We start from the raw sequence: 19543 nt of genomic DNA on the forward strand, positions 1-19543 counted from the left end.
CACTGCTGCTCTGCAGCTGACTTCAATGTACTCATTATTACTTTACTTGAACTGATTCATAATCTTTATATTAACCTGTCGTAAATGTAATTTCAATTAAAAATGATTAAAGATAAGACTTAAGGCCAAACTCTCTAAAGTCTGGCGAGATCCTGTAAGATGACTTTTCAGGATTACCTGGCCTCTCATGGGTTGTTTTAAAGGCAATTTTTACTTTGGGAACTGTGTATATTAAGGGGAGTTTACTAATAGTCTTTATGTGAAGGAAAGACAATTTGCTATTTAGTGCTCAGTAAAATAAGGTGATGATGATTTCTATCAATGCTGGTTAGCTTGTGTTTTTTTTTTTTTTTTAGAATTTGGCCATAAGTGTGATTAGACTTGTCATAAATATTGTATTATGAGCAATTAAAAACTAAGATGCTCATAATAGAGAATTAATATCCAGCTTTACACGATTACCCTATGGTAGTCAAGAGTATACTAGCATTTAAAATAAAAAAATGCATAAATAGAATACAGGAATATAATGTAATAACACAAATGAAAAGAAGTTCCAAATAAATGCCATAAATTGACTTAGCACTTTTATATTTTATTTGGTTATGTATTTTAGAGGATCTCTTAGCATTACATATTTAAGACAACTTAATTCAAAGTTATTTATGATAAATCTTCATTCTATCCTTAATGAATACATAAATTCATAAAGGAAAAAAAAAGTGCAATATATTTTACCTGTCTTAATTTTTCTTCAGAGTCTGCTAATAACAGGTTGGGATTCGGATTTTCAGACACTGTAGCAGGTGATCCCTGTTGCATGTTCAAAAACTGCTGACCTTGAGGTGTGGTAACAGAGTTGGAAGGGCCGCTAAAATTTTCTTCTGATAATGATCTTTGTGAGTCTGTAACATCATGTGCATCACCAAAAGTGTCTCCTGCTACCATTCGGGGAGTCATTGGAGGTTGATCATATGGATCATGTGTTGTACCAGTTGTGGAATGATTAAACATGTCTGCTGAAACTGGACCCACAGGCCGTGGATTGTGAGGACCTGGGTCTGATGGTCTCATAAAAGGTGCTGGTACAGGTGGTCCTCTGTTCTGTGCAGTCTGCCCAAAAGCATCTTGGTTGTGCATAAGACCTGTTCTGACCACTGAAGGACGATTATAGTGGTCTGGCATACCAGGCATTGCAGCTCTTGGTGGATGTGAATAACGATCTGAAAGGACAGGTCTCGGGGTTCGAGGGGGCTGAGCATAAGGGTCTGTAATAATGGGTCTTGGAGTACCAGGAGACTGTGCATATGGATCTGCAATAGGTCTTGGTGTGCCAGGCATTTGAGCATAAGGATCAGAAGCCATAGGCCTTGCTGTCCCTGGTGGTTGAGAATATGGACCCGAAGTGATGGGCCCTGTTGTGCCAGGCTGCTGAGCATACTGGTCTACAATAGACCTAGGATCATGGTGTCTCTTATTCAAACTGGGCTGAACAAACATTTCTGCCATAACAGGTCTAGGCGTAGACAGTGGTTGTCCATAAGGATCAACAGGTTGCGGAGGTGGTCTCAATGTTTGAGGCTGCTGGATATAAGGGTCTATAATTCCATGCCTGGGAGCAGAAGATTGTATATAGGGGTTGGTTACTGGACGGGGTGTTCCAGGGGTTTGAGAATATGGATCCTGTGAATTTTGCCTTGATAACGAAGTAGTCTGGGAAATAGGATCACTGTGCTGTCGCATAAGTCTAGGTGGATGTGCAAAAGATTCGTTCATTGTAGAACGATTTAGCGGTGCTTGGTTATAATGATCATGTGCTAAATTCTCAACAGGCCTGGGTGTCAATACCTGTCTTTCATAAGGATCTAAAGATAGACGTCTAGGAGTTGTGGGCATTGAACCATAAGAATCTTGTGGGGACTGAGGTGGGCGCATAGGAGTTTTAAATGGAGCAGGGCTACCTTCACTATTACCTGATGTTGGAGTTAAAGGTGGTCTTAAATATGGATCTATCATCTTAGCTTGTGCTACTGGTTGTCTCTGGAAGATTTCTGATCTAGAAGAATGCTTTGAGAAAGGATCGTTGTTCCCATCTCCTGAATGATCAGCATTAAGAGGCAACCTCCCCAAACCTATTGGTTTAGAATATTGATCTAAAGTCAAAGCTCTTTGAGGATCTAATAATTTTACAGACAGTTCACTGTTATGAGGGGAGGGACATGAGTCTTGAACTGGTGATGGTCTGCTTCCAATAGACTCGTTTGAAGCAACAGGTCGAGAAGGACAAGCATCCATGGGTGATCCAGAGTTCCTTCTTGAAAGGTTTTGAACTGTGGATGGAGGTCTTGGTGTCCCAACCATTTTCGAATATGGATCCACTGGAGAGGTGGGTCTTGAGTTTGAAGTGCCTGGAGAAAACATTTGTGGCGACAGAGGCTGTGAAGACTGTGATAAAGAAAGGGGGTCCTGCAAAGTCATTCTTGTTGGGGTTGGAGGGGGAGCTTGTGGTTTTAAAAAAACATCATCTAGGAAAGATGTGGGGGTGCCAGGCATTTGCTGCTTTGTAAAGGTCTGCTGAATAGGAGAAAGATTGCCACTACTCTGCTGAGGTGTTAAAGGGCTCTGAATTCCACTGTTAGGTGTATCACTACCAGATTGGCTCAAGTGATGTTGTGACCCAAACTGCTGTTGCTGCTGTTGTTGCTGTTCATTCTTGACTTGTTCAAGTTTTTGTGTTGCCTCAATTTTGGCTTGTTGCTTACTTTTCTGTCTCATTTGCTGCAAATAAAAAAAACACAAAAACACATTTGTATATAGAGAAATAGATCAGGATGTTTGCTATTTCTGCAAGCTCATACTATTTAAAGGGATATGAAAACCAAAAGTTTTCTTTTATGATTCAGGGAGAGCTTAACATTTACTTCTAAATTGACTTCTATTTATTAAAATTTGCTTTATTCCCATGGTATTCTTTGTTCAATAGATGTCTGGAGCACTAGATGGCAGAAAATAGTGCAGACATCTAATGCTCTTGCAAATGGATATCATTCTTGCAAAACTGCTGCCATATAGTGCTCCAGACATGTGCACGCGCCTGAGCTTACCTCCCTGTTTTTCAACAAAAGATATAAAAAGAACAAAGAAAATGTGACAATAGAAGTAAAATTGAAAGTTGATAAGAATGTCATGCTCTATATGAATCATGAAAGAAAAAAAGCAAAGAAACTACCCAGCTATTTCCTATACAAAAATAAACTTAAATGAACAATTTCCCATACATTTTACTTTGCTACTATTATACCAAGCCATTGGAAAGGCTTACGTGATCATGTGATTTTATTACAAGAACAGAGATTTCATATTTTGCTTAACCTTTTCCTTTACTGCTCGACAGCTCTTAAAAGCAAGTTACAATATTAACCAAAGTACATTGAAAAACATGAGTACAGAAAATAGACCAATGAAAGAAAACCTTGAGTGGCCAGATAAGAAAGTGACCAATCAGAACAATCTAAATGTCAATAAAGAGTCCTTTAAGTTGCTATTTATCCTCTTTTCTTTTTGCTGCTCCAAGAGATGTTATTTGATAAATTTTCAAAATGTTTGTCATTTCCTATTTTTCTTTTTGTTAAACTTTTGTCCGATTATTCTAATCATAACTACTATAATTTTCTCTCTTTTCTTACATCTGTCTTTCTCTTTTCCAATTCTCTTTATTTCCTTATAAAGATTTGCTTTTTGACAGTCTAGGCCAAAATAAACTTTCATGATTCAGATAGAGCATGTAATTTTAAACAATTTTCCAATTTACTTTTATCACCAATTTTGCTTTGTTCTCTTGGTATTCTTAGTTGAAAGCTTAACCTAGGAGGTTCATATGCTAATTTCTCAGACCTTGAAGGCCACCTCTTTTCAGAATGCATTTTAACAGTTTTTCACCACTAGAGGGTGTTAGTTCATGTATTTCATATAGATAACACTGTGCTCGTGAAGTTATCTGGGAGCAGGCACTGATTGGCTAAACTGCTAGTCTGTCAAAAGAATTGAAATAAAGGGGCAGTTTGCAGAGGCTTAGATACAAGATAATCACAGAGGTTAAAAGTATATTAATATAACTGTGTTGGTTATGCAAAACTGGAGAATGGGTAATAAAGGGATTATCTATCTTTTAAAACAATAACAATTCTGGTGTAGACTGTCCCTTTAACTTAGAATGGCAATCCGCCATATTTTCTTCCTTTTATTGCCCCTCCTTACACTCTTTCAGCAGTCCTGTCCGCTTACGACCCTTTGCACGCGCTCTCAGAGTCTCCAACATTTTCCTCCCTTCCTTACGGCTACGCCCTCTGACATCAGCGTTGTGACGCTCCATCTTTACCTCCCCCTTCCCGCCTTTACTGTACCTCACAAACTTGCATCGCCCTAAGACAGTTTTTTCTCCTAACCTCAGTCTGTTACATTATTTATTTGCTAACCGCTACATTATTACTTGTTGCACTTATTGTTAAAATGTTTTGCCTCACATTAAGTATTATATTAGCTTAGCTCACATTACCTTGTGATAAATTTCTTACTTTTAATTAATAATATTTTTATTCTGTTTATTTACTTTTTTTTATTGGTAACCACCCACTCTTGTATTACTTTATAACTAATATTTTGATAAACATATATTATATTATTTATAACTTTACAAATATGTCTGAAGAATCTCCTCATTCTTTATCAGAGAAATCTTTTTAAAATCTGATTCAATAGATAATTTAAGGCAGCAGTTAAATCAACAAAATCGTAATTCAAACTGTATCTGAAAATAAATGCCACATATTGAAAAAAGCTTGACAAAAAAGGAAGCATTTATCTGAACCCGTTATTGATACAGCTTCTAAGAACATTAATAAAGGCAAGAAACGTCTGTGTTGCTTAGACAAAAAATCTGCAAAAATTAAACCGATTATCTCCTCTTCAGACTCGGAAATTGATGTGCAACCAAAAACTAAAAGTCACATAGACAAAGTTTGTACACTAGAGTCATCTGATTGATATAGAACTGGCTTGCAAAGCCGAGAAATCAGATAAATTCATTTTCCTCTCCCAAATTTTCTGATTCTTCATCATCATCTACTGATGCCCCCAAATTTAAAAAAAGAGGAGAAAAGAAAATCCACATAACTTGATTGCCAAGGTTAATTATATTAAGATTCTGATGACCTTCTCCACACAAGATTATCTCAATGGAGACCCTCTAAAAGGGTGGGTAAGTTTTTGGATTATTATGTTAGACGACCATTGTCTAAAAAAGCAAATACTATAAGGGCTGAATATCCTCGACCTGACCTGCCTAACACTCACATTACCCCACACATTGACGGTAATTTATTAAAATGTATTGGTAGATTAAATGTTCGTAGAGTTCCTGACAGATATCTTAAGTCCTGCCAAGATAAGCGTTTTTTAAACTCTTGGACCAGTCACCAAACTTTTTGAGCTTTTTGAAAAAGCATCATCTGCTAATGCCTCTTTAGACCCCTATTTAGTTAGAGAGTGGCTCCAAAGGACAGTTTTTTTAATTGGTGATGCAAACTCATCTATATGCCCCGAAAGGAGAAGGATGGTCCTCAGACGTTTTGACCCTAAAATAAAAGATTTTGCCCCTACAGAAATGGGCCCTTTAGATAATGGTCTACTCTTTGGAGAACAGGGTCTTACAGAACTAAATATTTATGTTAACTCTTTCAATTCCCTTAATAAAATATTAAAACAGTAATCAAGAAAAAATGTTCTCCTCCTCCTCAAAAGGATGAGGCTTCTTTCCTGGCCGTCTATACATCTCATGATCTTGATTCCAGAATAATCTCTCCCCTTCTACCTCCCTCACAATTTTTTTCCCCTCGAGATCTCAGAACTGGAACTTCAAAGGTTTTTCGCTCCAGAGCACAAAGAAGAACCTTTTAAGGTAAGTCCTCAAATCTTTCCTACTTTTAGTAGGAGGAAGGTTAAAACTCTTCAAACACAACTGGGAAAAGATAACTTTAGATCCCTGGGTCCTTCACACTATTTCAGGCTTTCACCTGACGTTTATTCACCTGTCCTTTCAAACCAAAATTCCAATACCTTTAAAGTTTTCCCATCTAGAATCTCTTCTTAAAGTCCAAATTAAACTTTCATAATTCAGATAGGGCACGCAATTTTAAACAACTTTATAATGTACTTTTTTCATCAAATTTGCTTTGTTTTCTTGGTATTCTTAGTTGAAAGCTAAACCTAGGAAGGCTCATATGCTAATTTCTAAGCCCTTGAAGGCCGCCTCTTATCTGAATGCATCTGCCAGTTTCATGCGTTCATGCGTTTCATATGAATAACATTGTGCTCAAGCACGTGGAGTTATTTAAGAGTCAGCATTAACTGTCTGAAATGCAAGTCTGTCAAAATATTTGATATAAGGAGGTAGTCTGCAGAAGCTTAGACACAAGGTAATCACAGAGTGTTGGTTATGCAAAACTGGGGAATGGTAAATAGATTATCTATTATTTTTTTAAACAAAAACATTTTTGGTGTTTACTATCCCTTTAAGACATCTTAATCTATTTCTAGAATACAATCATAAAATGGAAGGTATTCACCTTCTGAGAGATTGCCTGTTAGACAAAGATTGGATGGTAAGGTCTAACAGATGCTTACCTGACTGTTCCGGTTCATGAAATTTCTAGGTTTCCTTTGAAAAAATGATTTGTTGCAATTCACTGCCTTTCTTTTGGCCTTTCCTCTGCTCCTTGGGCCTTCACCAAAATCTTGAAACCAGTTGTTGCTGGCTTCGTCTGAGAGGAATTTGTCTGATCATTTATTTGGACGACATTATTATGCACCAATATCCCTCAACTCTTCTCCATTTGAGTCAATTTATGAAACTCCTTCAGAACATAGGCTTCCTCCTTAACTTCAACAAGTATATCCTCTCCCATGTCAAAATCTGACATTTTGTTTTTTTCTGTTGATACCAAACTTGCCACACTCAATCTTCCTCAAGAAAAGATATTGAAAATCAAAAAAGAAATTTCTTCTCTCTTAAAGGAACAGTTAGCCAGAATTATAGGACTACTTTCTTCTATTCAGGCTATTTACCCTGCTCCTCTCCATTACAGAGCCCTTCAACGTCTGAAAATCTTATATCTTCGCAAAGGATTCCCTTACTCGCACAAAAACATAATTTATGTCCTACCTGATAAATTAATTTCTTTCATGTGGCGAGAGTCCACGAGAAGTTATGTATATCCCATACGTAACAGCTTGTGCACTCTCGCTACCTATATGAAAGAAAACAAATTATGCTTACCTGATAATTTTCTTTTCTTCTGTACGGGAGAGTCCACAGCTGCATTCATTACTTTTGGGAAATACAGAACCTGGCCACCAGGAGGAGGCAGACACATCCCAGCCAAAGGCTTAAATACCTCCCCCGCTTCTCTCATCTCCCAGTCATTCTGCCAAGGAAACAAGGAACAGTAGGAGAAATATCAGGGTGAAAAAAGGTGCCAGAAGAACGAATAAAAAAATAATTTAAGGCCTTCCACAAAAAAAAAAAAACCATCAGGGAGCTGTAGACTCTCCCCATACAGAAGAAAAGAAAATTATCAGGTAAGCATAAGCGGGAACAAAAAGGCGGCCCATTCTGATGGCACCACAGCCTGACACAACCCGGATTCCCGATAAACTACTTCAACAGAAGCAGGAAGAACAAAAATATGGAAAGATGACAAAGTAACTGCCCATCAATTAGAACCATAACAATCCCAGTTAGAGATCACTCTAAATTCTGGACTCCACTGAGCACAAAAGCCTCTGAGGAGACAAGTCCCAGTCTCTAGAAGCACACAAATAAAAACCTCTCCATGAACAATGGCAAGGGGAACAACAAACAAACTTCCACACCACATTCTCCCTAACTGAAAGAAGTGAAGAATCAGATAAGAAGGAACGAAAGAACCTCCAGAAACAATCCCCGAAGATTCAAGGACAAAACAGAGAGAGAATCCCCTAGCAGAACTCGAAAGAGAGCAGCTACCAGGCTGCAAGAGGACAACGCCCCGTAGAAAATACTCTACCGACAGAGGAGAGCAAAGAAAGTAAAAATTCCAGATCATCTCCTACATGGATCCAAAAGGAACCAATGTAAAGCCTTAACCGGAACTGAAGTCCCAGAAGAACAAAAGGTAGAACAAGACTACCTTACCATAGACAGCTACATAGCACAGATAAACTGAACACCTGTAGGTCAGAAAAAAAGCCCGGGAGCAGAACAGGAACGGAATAGTAAGATCCGCTAATCCACAAACAAAAGCCGCAGGCTTCCATCGGATAGGCAGTCAGACGAAACGTCAAAACATAGTAACTAGCCAACTGAATAGCTAGCAAACTTGCACCAGGACATTCCTGGAAAGGAACAAGAGAAAAAAACTCAGAAAGCAGGGCGGACCAATTCCTCCCCTACTAGAAAACGGGGTAAGGGAGGACAACACCCTGAACAATAAGGAAGAACCAACTGCAAGGCCTCCCAACCTATTTAAGTATCCTTTGGGAGACAAGATACGTGGTCGATGCCCAAACAGATCAGTCAGAATTCCTGACCCCTACTCCAATCGAACAGTCCTATCACAGACGCGACTGTCAATGTCCCAAAGACAAAAGAGATTAAAAAAATCCCAGCATCGACAAGGCCCAGAGATCAACCAACCACAAGTACCTAAGGAAAAGAAAAAGAAGGAAGGAGGCAACGACACCCAGAGAGACTAACTTGGAATCCAGGATACCTATCCTCTTTACCCCTCAGAAACCCGAAGGGAGGGTACACTGCAGACAAGAGAAACCCTCAACCCACTGAACTCCTAGAGTCAGATGAGGAAAACTACCTCAGGAGGAGCCAACTGGATAGGCGCAGTAGACCAGATCCTTCCAAATAGAAGGAAAACAAAGAAACCCAGGAATATTTCAGTAAAGAAATTCCCAGGAAAAACTCCCTCCATCTCTCGGTAAGAGATAAAAGAACCAACCAACCAACAGATCCAAGACTATTAAAATCTTGAAAACAGAGTAACCAAAATGCCAAGTCAAAGACAAGGACTAGGTTAAAAAAAAAAAACAGACCCCCAAAACCATCTGCCGGATCAAGACCAAAAACCTTGCGGAATAACCACAAAGTTACCTGGAAATGAAATTTATACCGAAGTTGATGCATGCCATACCCCCATGGGGTCTTGATAACACCCGCAAAGTCCAAAGACAAAGAAAGGAACTCCATGATTGAGAGAATATGGCAGTCTCTAAAGATCCAGTCTGGATCAACCCTCAGAAAACCTACAGCTCAAGGAATTAACGAATGAACGAGCATCCTAAAACTATTGGTTGACGGCAAGAGAGACTGCATAACAATCCCCCAGATCCCCAAACATATAGGATCAAAAAGGGGAGACTGCAAGGACAAAAATGGTCCCTAAGATCCGTAACCAGATGACCAAAAGTCCTACCCCAAAAAAGGCAAGGGGAAGCGAAAAGCATAGCAATCCTCAAAAAAGAGGAGAGAAACACTGACAAAAAAGATCTGAAAATCGGACAATCCAATCCACAAGGAGTACCAATAGGGGGGAATAATCGCCCCCTACACAAGGTACTACAGATCTCCATGCAGACATCTGATCCTCCCCCCAACCAACAGATCAACAGATCCAAGACTATTAAAATCTTGAAAACAGAGTAACCAAAATGCCAAGTCAAAGACAAGGACTAGGTTAAAAAAAAAAACAGACCCCCAAAACCATCTGCCGGATCAAGACCAAAAACCTTGCGGAATAACCACAAAGTTACCTGGAAATGAAATTTATACCGAAGTTGATGCATGCCATACCCCCATGGGGTCTTGATAACACCCGCAAAGTCCAAAGACAAAGAAAGGAACTCCATGATTGAGAGAATATGGCAGTCTCTAAAGATCCAGTCTGGATCAACCCTCAGAAAACCTACAGCTCAAGGAATTAACGAATGAACGAGCATCCTAAAACTATTGGTTGACGGCAAGAGAGACTGCATAACAATCCCCCAGATCCCCAAACATATAGGATCAAAAAGGGGAGACTGCAAGGACAAAAATGGTCCCTAAGATCCGTAACCAGATGACCAAAAGTCCTACCCCAAAAAAGGCAAGGGGAAGCGAAAAGCATAGCAATCCTCAAAAAAGAGGAGAGAAACACTGACAAAAAAGATCTGAAAATCGGACAATCCAATCCACAAGGAGTACCAATAGGGGGGAATAATCGCCCCCTACACAAGGTACTAGAGATCTCCATGCAGTCATCTGATCCTCCCCCCTCGGAAGGGAGGACTCTAGCTCCTGTCCCGGAACTACAAACATACTGCCATAGCAAAATACTTAACCCCAGCAAACCACGTAAGCAATGCAGGGACAAAACACTTAGTATCGAGTACGACCAACATCGGGACGCCCTACCAAGATGAAATAACATAGGACCAGCCTGATATCTAGGATAGAAAGGCCTCCTATAACTTGTAGAAACAAGAAAAACAACCTTGTAACATGTGGTAAGCAAACGTAGTACCCAAACAGGACCAGCCTGTTAAGGATACACAATGTCTGATATAACCTCAAAAGAACAGAGTGAACTAGTACCCAACCAGGAGCCTGCTGACCAAGGTACGACTGAACTGTTCAATGGCTAACTGAAAGTTCTAAACCCTAGTAGGGTAGACTAAACAGACAAATAAGCTCTGAGGCTTAAACATTGTCTCTTAACATTTTTTTTTGTGACTTCTGCCCGAAGCAAGAACCATCGCGACCATAAAATCGCTCCGGAAAAATAAAATACATCCTAACTGGATCAAAAGAAAGTAGGCAGCACCCGCAGGTGAACGCCAAAAAGAAATGGAAACTAACAGGGCCAGCCCGTCAGAGATCCGATTCCTCAAGAACTCAGAACTGCGATTAGATACACAAACAAAAGAGCTTTAGGAGTAGGATCCACATCCCTCCACTCGTCTAGCGCTGTTCGCCATCTGAATCAGAAGACAGAGGATCCGGTGGCAAAGCAAGACTGAAATCCTCCAAAGCCTCCAACACCTGCCTCAGCAGTACACGCAGGCGCATCAGTCTGAATCTAAAGACAAAACTCATCTCCAGCGGGACATTTGAAGGCCCCGATCCTGACGACTGTACCCCTGAAGCCTCAGAAGGAACCGCTCCCCCAGAGGAAAGACCTGTCTTACTTGGCACCCCCAGATTAAGAGGACACGGATAAGCTCTTCGCTAGCCCTCAGGAAGATGTAAATGCACCAACGACAAAAATATGGCCATCCGCAACCGAGAAACAACCTCTGGTGAAAATAAACCTCCTTCCGGAGAAGCGGTAATGGTATTTGGGACAAATGCCTGTGTAGGAACAGAAGATTCCAGGGAACGCACCTCACGGGACACAGAATCCTCAAAGGCGGACGGCTCGGCGGTATCCAATCTCTCCCCAGAGGGAGAAAAGTGCACTCTATTACGGCATATCTGAATCAGAGAAATCCTCCTCAGAAAAATCAGAATCCTCCATAACTGGACCGAATAAATTACGGACAAAAATAAATGGCACCTCGCACCCCCAATGGCTGGGGCACTCACCACCTCCTAAGACCCAGACAAGTAGAAAACAGAACCTCCCCACCAACACTCGGTCAAGAATACGGAAATGGAGAACGAAAACGTGACCACACCTGGTCACGAGGTGCAACCCACAGGCCATGGAAAAGCGCGCCAGCCCCATCAAGAACTGTGTAGCTTGAAAAACCTGTAAGTTCCGTAAAAGCCATGAGCCCCAACATCACTACACATAAGCAGACAGAATCACATAAATATGATTAAAGTCCCCCCCCCCCCCTGTTCAATAACCCCCCTTAGGAGATATTAACCATAGATTCCATAAAGATAAAAGGAGTCCCACTGAGACCGTGTTCTATCATTACATTATATTCCAACAGTGAAAATTAAACAATGAAACTGGAATCTATGCCGTGGAACAGTAACACGGTCCTTTAAGTTTGACAGATAGTAGCGTTGCTTCTGACATGGACTTGAGTGAAGAAAGCAGGCAGCGAAATTCGTCATCGCTGATTGCTTATGGAGCTGTTAATATGAGTCAGGATGGTTTCGCAGAAAGACTCTCCCTGCATCTCCGGACTCGAACTTTCATCCATGCTCTCACTAAGAGGCCGACAGGACTACTTAAAACTCCAGTCCCATCTTGAAGAGTACTACCCTCCATAATAGACTATTCCATAATCTTCTGACACTTCTCTGTCAACCTCCTGTAACGAAAGGCAAAGAATGACTGGGGGATGAGGGAAGTATTTAAGCCTTTGGCTGGGGTGTGTCTGCCTCCTCATGGTGGCCAGGTTCTGAAATTCCCAAAAGTAATGAATGCAGCTGTGGACTCTCCCCGTTTTAAGAAGAAAATCAATGGTGGCTTTCCGAAATTTCAGCTTGGAATGGGAAAGCAATTTTCGGTAATTCCCCAGACTTAACAGAGTCGGACACCAGCAAATCACAAACAATCTGAAGCTTTTGGTAGGTTCTTTTGCTGTCAAGAGTTTTTCCAAAATCAAGAATCCAACTTCAATTCTTCTCAGGATTGACAACATATCCGCAGTCCACTACATCAACAAATGAACAGAAACCAATTCAAAATCTTTCTGGAATCTGACCAAAGACTTAATTCATCATTGTCTTTCACAGAACATATTTATTTAAGCTGAATATATTCCAGGCCTTTCCAATGTAGCAGCGGATTGGGGTTCCAGACAGCTTCAAGACTCCAGCAATTAGAAACTCAATCCAAAAATTTTCTTCAATATCGTAAAATTAAGAGGCCTCTTTTGTCTGGTTCTCTTTGCATCCTGTTTCAACTTCCAAAAAACAACAACCTTTTACAGTTGGAGACCATATTCAGAAGCTCTAGCAACAGATGCATTTCTTCAGGAGTGGCCAACTCAGGGAGCTTATGCTTTCCCACTTCTTTTTAATGATTTCTCCGGACAAAATCCAAAATTCCAGATTTCCCTGGTACCAATAACTCCATAGTGGCCATCTCAACCATGGTACCCCTCTCTCTTCTGGAGATGTCCTTCCTTCTTCCTCTAATTCTTCCACATCATTTGCGCATTTTACAAATGCCATTGGAGATTTCAACGACCATGTCAAAATAGACTACATCAATCTTATAGCTTGGACAATTTCAGTGGTTCATGGTGTCTCAAAGGAATTTATTTAGCAGCAAAAGATCTCTTGTGAGATTTTTGGGCTCCAGGAAATGCTAACTTTATTCTTGGAAAAAACAGAATTTATGTTTACCTGATAAATTACTTTCTCCAACGGTGTGTCCGGTCCACGGCGTCATCCTTACTTGTGGGATATTCTCTTCCCCAACAGGAAATGGCAAAGAGCCCAGCAAAGCTGGTCACATGATCCCTCCTAGGCTCCGCCTACCCCAGTCATTCGACCGACGTTAAGGAGGAATATTTGCATAGGAGAAACCATATGGTACCGTGGTGACTGTAGTTAAAGAAAATAAATTATCAGACCTGATTAAAAAAACCAGGGCGGGCCGTGGACCGGACACACCGTTGGAGAAAGTAATTTATCAGGTAAACATAAATTCTGTTTTCTCCAACATAGGTGTGTCCGGTCCACGGCGTCATCCTTACTTGTGGGAACCAATACCAAAGCTTTAGGACACGGATGAAGGGAGGGAGCAAATCAGGTCACCTAAATGGAAGGCACCACGGCTTGCAAAACCTTTCTCCCAAAAATAGCCTCAGAAGAAGCAAAAGTATCAAACTTGTAAAATTTGGTAAAAGTGTGCAGTGAAGACCAAGTCGCTGCCCTACATATCTGATCAACAGAAGCCTCGTTCTTGAAGGCCCATGTGGAAGCCACAGCCCTAGTGGAATGAGCTGTGATTCTTTCGGGAGGCTGCCGTCCGGCAGTCTCGTAAGCCAATCTGATGATGCTTTTAATCCAAAAAGAGAGAGAGGTAGAAGGTGCTTTTTGACCTCTCCTTTTACCGGAATAAACGACAAACAAGGAAGATGTTTGTCTAAAATCCTTTGTAGCATCTAAATAGAATTTTAGAGCGCGAACAACATCCAAATTGTGCAACAAACGTTCCTTCTTTGAAACTGGTTTCGGACACAGAGAAGGTACGATAATCTCCTGGTTAATGTTTTTGTTAGAAACAACTTTTGGAAGAAAACCAGGTTTAGTACGTAAAACCACCTTATCTGCATGGAACACCAGATAAGGAGGAGAACACTGCAGAGCAGATAATTCTGAAACTCTTCTAGCAGAAGAAATTGCAACTAAAAACAAAACTTTCCAAGATAATAACTTAATATCAACGGAATGCAAGGGTTCAAACGGAACCCCCTGAAGAACTGAAAGAACTAAATTGAGACTCCAAGGAGGAGTCAAAGGTTTGTAAACAGGCTTAATTCTAACCAGAGCCTGAACAAAGGCTTGAACATCTGGCACAGCGGCCAGCCTTTTGTGAAGTAACACAGACAAGGCAGAAATCTGTCCCTTCAGGGAACTTGCAGATAATCCTTTGTCCAATCCTTCTTGAAGGAAGGATAGAATCCTAGGAATCTTAACCTTGTCCCAAGGGAATCCTTTAGATTCACACCAACAGATATATTTTTTCCAAATTTTGTGGTAAATCTTTCTAGTTACAGGCTTTCTGGCCTGAACAAGAGTATCGATAACAGAATCTGAGAATCCTCGCTTCGATAAGATCAAGCGTTCAATATCCAAGCAGTCAGCTGGAGTGAAACCAGATTCGGATGTTCGAACGGACCCTGAACAAGAAGGTCTCGTCTCAAAGGTAGCTTCCAAGGAGGAGCCGATGACATATTCACCAGATCTGCGTACCAAGTCCTGCGTGGCCACGCAGGAGCTATCAAGATCACCGACGCCCTCTCCTGATTGATCCTGGCTACCAGCCTGGGGATGAGAGGAAACGGCGGGAACACATAAGCTAGATTGAAGGTCCAAGGTGCTACTAGTGCATCCACTAGAGCCGCCTTGGGATCCCTGGATCTGGACCCGTAGCAAGGAACTTTGAAGTTCTGACGAGAGGCCATCAGATCCATGTCTGGAATGCCCCACAGCTGAGTGACTTGGGCAAAGATTTCCGGATGGAGTTCCCACTCCCCCGGATGCAATGTCTGACGACTCAGAAAATCCGCTTCCCAATTTTCCACTCCTGGGATGTGGATAGCAGACAGGTGGCAGGAGTGAGACTCCGCCCATAGAATGATTTTGGTCACTTCTTCCATCGCCAGGGAACTCCTTGTTCCCCCCTGATGGTTGATGTACGCAACAGTTGTCATGTTGTCTGATTGAAACCGTATGAACTTGGCCCTCGCTAGCTGAGGCCAAGCCTTGAGAGCATTGAATATCGCTCTCAGTTCCAGAATATTTATCGGTAGAAGAGATTCTTCCCGAGACCAAAGACCCTGAGCTTTCAGGGATCCCCAGACCGCGCCCCAGCCCATCAGACTGGCGTCGGTCGTGACAATGACCCACTCTGGTCTGCGGAATGTCATCCCTCGTGACAGGTTGTCCAGGGACAGCCACCAACGGAGTGAGTCTCTGGTCCTCTGATTTACTTGTATCTTCGGAGACAAGTCTGTATAGTCCCCATTCCACTGACTGAGCATGCACAGTTGTAATGGTCTTAGATGAATGCGTGCAAAAGGAACTATGTCCATTGCCGCTACCATCAACCCGATCACTTCCATGCACTGAGCTATGGAAGGAAGAGGAACGGAATGAAGTATCCGACAAGAGTCTAGAAGCTTTGTTTTTCTGGCCTCTGTCAGAAAAAATCCTCATTTCTAAGGAGTCTATTATTGTTCCCAAGAAGGGAACCCTTGTTGACGGAGATAGAGAACTCTTTTCCACGTTCACTTTCCATCCGTGAGATCTGAGAAAGGCCAGGACAATGTCCGTGTGAGCCTTTGCTTGAGGAAGGGACGACGCTTGAATCAGAATGTCGTCCAAGTAAGGTACTACAGCAATGCCCCTTGGTCTTAGCACAGCTAGAAGGGACCCTAGTACCTTTGTGAAAATCCTTGGAGCAGTGGCTAATCCGAAAGGAAGCGCCACGAACTGGTAATGTTTGTCCAGGAATGCGAACCTCAGGAACCGATGATGTTCCTTGTGGATAGGAATATGTAGATACGCATCCTTTAAATCCACCGTGGTCATGAATTGACCTTCCTGGATGGAAGGAAGAATAGTTCGAATGGTTTCCATCTTGAACGATGGAACCTTGAGAAACTTGTTTAAGATCTTGAGATCTAAGATTGGTCTGAACGTTCCCTCTTTTTTGGGAACTATAAACAGATTGGAGTAGAACCCCATCCCTTGTTCTCTTAATGGAACGGGATGAATCACTCCCATTTTTAACAGGTCTTCTACACAATGTAAGAATGCCTGTCTTTTTATGTGGTCTGAAGACAACTGAGACCTGTGGAACCTCCCCCTTGGGGGAAGTCCCTTGAATTCCAGAAGATAACCTTGGGAGACTATTTCTAGCGCCCAAGGATCCAGAACATCTCTTGCCCAAGCCTGAGCGAAGAGAGAGAGTCTGCCCCCCACCAGATCCGGTCCCGGATCGGGGGCCAACATTTCATGCTGTCTTGGTAGCAGTGGCAGGTTTCTTGGCCTGCTTTCCCTTGTTCCAGCCTTGCATTGGTCTCCAAGCTGGCTTGGCTTGAGAAGTATTACCCTCTTGCTTAGAGGACGTAGCACTTTGGGCTGGTCCGATTCTACGAAAGGGACGAAAAATAGGTTTATTTTTTGCCTTGAAAGGCCGATCCTGAGGAAGGGCGTGGCCCTTACCCCCAGTGATATCCGAGATAATCTCTTTCAAGTCAGGGCCAAACAGCGTTTCTTGAAAGGAATGTTAAGTAGCTTGTTCTTGGAAGACGCATCAGCCGACCAAGATTTCAACCAAAGCGCTCTGCGCGCCACAATAGCAAACCCAGAATTCTTAGCCGCTAACCTAGCCAATTGCAAAGTGGCGTCTAGGGTGAAAGAATTAGCCAATTTGAGAGCATTGATTCTGTCCATAATCTCCTCATAAGGAGGAGAATCACTGTCGACCGCCTTTATCAGCTCATCGAACCAGAAACATGCGGCTGTAGCGACAGGGACAATGCATGAAATTGGTTGTAGAAGGTAACCCTGCTGAACAAACATCTTTTTAAGCAAACCTTCTAATTTTTTATCCATAGGATCTTTGAAAGCACAACTATCCTCTATGGGTATAGTGGTGCGTTTGTTTAAAGTGGAAACCGCTCCCTCGACCTTGGGGACTGTCTGCCATAAGTCCTTTCTGGGGTCGACCATAGGAAACAATTTTTTAAATATGGGGGGAGGGACGAAAGGAATACCGGGCCTTTCCCATTCTTTATTAACAATGTCCGCCACCCGCTTGGGTATAGGAAAAGCTTCTGGGAGCCCCGGCACCTCTAGGAACTTGTCCATTTTACATAGTTTCTCTGGGATGACCAACTTGTCACAATCATCCAGAGTGGATAATACCTCCTTAAGCAGAATGCGGAGATGTTCCAACTTAAATTTAAATGCAATCACATCAGGTTCAGCTTGTTGAGAAATGTCCCCTGAATCAGTAATTTCTCCCTCAGACAAAACCTCCCTGGCCCCATCAGACTGAGTTAGGGGCCCTTCAGAAATATTAATATCAGCGTCGTCATGCTCTTCAGTATCTAAAACAGAGCAGTCGCGCTTACGCTGATAAGTGTTCATTTTGGCTAAAATGTTTTTGACAGAATTATCCATTACAGCCGTTAATTGTTGCATAGTAAGGAGTATTGGCGCGCTAGATGTACTAGGGGCCTCCTGAGTGGGCAAGACTCGTGTAGACGAAGGAGGGAATGATGCAGTACCATGCTTACTCCCCTCACTTGAGGAATCATCTTGGGCATCATTGTCATTGTCACATAAATCACATTTATTTAAATGAATAGGAATTCTGGCTTCCCCACATTCAGAACACAGTCTATCTGGTAGTTCAGACATGTTAAACAGGCATAAACTTGATAACAAGTACAAAAAACGTTTTAAAATAAAACCGTTACTGTCACTTTAAATTTTAAACTGAACACACTTTATTACTGCAAATGCGAAAAAACATGAAGGAATTGTTCAAAATTCACCAAATTTTCACCACAGTGTCTTAAAGCTTTAAAAGTATTGCACACCAAATTTGGAAGCTTTAACCCTTAAAATAACGGAACCGGAGCCGTTTTGAACTTTAACCCCTTTACAGTCCCTGGTATCTGCTTTGCTGAGACCCAACCAAGCCCCAAGGGGAATACGATACCAAATGACGCCTTCAGAAAGTCTTTTCTAAGTATCAGAGCTCCTCTCACATGCGACTGCATGCCATGCCTCTCAAAAACAACTGCGCAACACCGGCGCGAAAATGAGGCTCTGCCTATGCTTTGGGAAAGCCCCTAAAGAATAAGGTGTCTAAAACAGTGCCTGCCGATATTATTATATCAAAATACCCAGATAAAATGATTCCTCAAGGCTAAATATGTGTTAATAATCAATCGATTTAGCCCAAAAAAAGTCTACAGTCTTAATAAGCCCTTTTTGAAGCCCTTATTTACAATCGTAATAAACATGGCTTACCGGATCCCAGAGGGAAAATGACAGCTTCCAGCATTACATCGTCTTGTTAGAATGTGTCATACCTCAAGCAGCAAGAGACTGCTCACTGTTCCCCCAACTGAAGTTAATTGCTCTCAACAGTCCTGTGTGGAACAGCCATGGATTTTAGTGACGGTTGCTAAAATCATTTTCCTCATACAAACAGAAATCTTCATCTCTTTTCTGTTTCTGAGTAAATAGTACATACCAGCACTATTTCAAAATAACAAACTCTTGATTGAATAATAAAAACTACAGTTAAACACTAAAAAACTCTAAGCCATCTCCGTGGAGATGTTGCCTGTACAACGGCAAAGAGAATGACTGGGGTAGGCGGAGCCTAGGAGGGATCATGTGACCAGCTTTGCTGGGCTCTTTGCCATTTCCTGTTGGGGAAGAGAATATCCCACAAGTAAGGATGACGCCGTGGACCGGACACACCTATGTTGGAGAAAATGGTCTTGCTGGTGCCGTCAACGAGAGCTGGATCCCTTTTCACCTCCTTTAAATGAAGTAATACATTTTTTGACTATTGTTTGAAGCTGGAATGGCATACAGATTGCTTAATGTGGTTAAATCTGCTATTTCTGCTGGGCATGAACTCTTCCTTAATTCCCCCATTGGCCAACATATTTTGGACTGCAGACTCATGAAATCCATCAAACTTAAACGTCCCTCTTCTTCTAAGTACTCCCACATCTGGGATGTAAATTTAGTTTTTTCTCTTTTCAACAAATGGGCTGATAACTCCAACCTCTC

The 19543-nt window shown here is 41.7% G+C and overlaps 1 protein-coding gene across 3 annotated transcripts in view; it reads right to left on the reverse strand.

The window, feature by feature from the left end:
• Positions 1 to 19543, reverse strand: part of KMT2C (lysine methyltransferase 2C) — a 418185-nt gene that overhangs the window by 254705 nt on the left and 143937 nt on the right. For all 3 annotated transcript variants that reach the window (XM_053713806.1, XM_053713804.1, XM_053713805.1), the window contains one exon: positions 739 to 2778. In XM_053713806.1, coding sequence (XP_053569781.1) covers positions 739 to 2778 — 2040 coding nt within the window. The remainder of the gene's footprint in view (positions 1 to 738; positions 2779 to 19543) is intronic.

Source organism: Bombina bombina, chromosome 5 (genome assembly GCF_027579735.1).
Source record: "Bombina bombina isolate aBomBom1 chromosome 5, aBomBom1.pri, whole genome shotgun sequence".
NCBI classification, from domain to species: domain Eukaryota; kingdom Metazoa; phylum Chordata; class Amphibia; order Anura; family Bombinatoridae; genus Bombina; species Bombina bombina.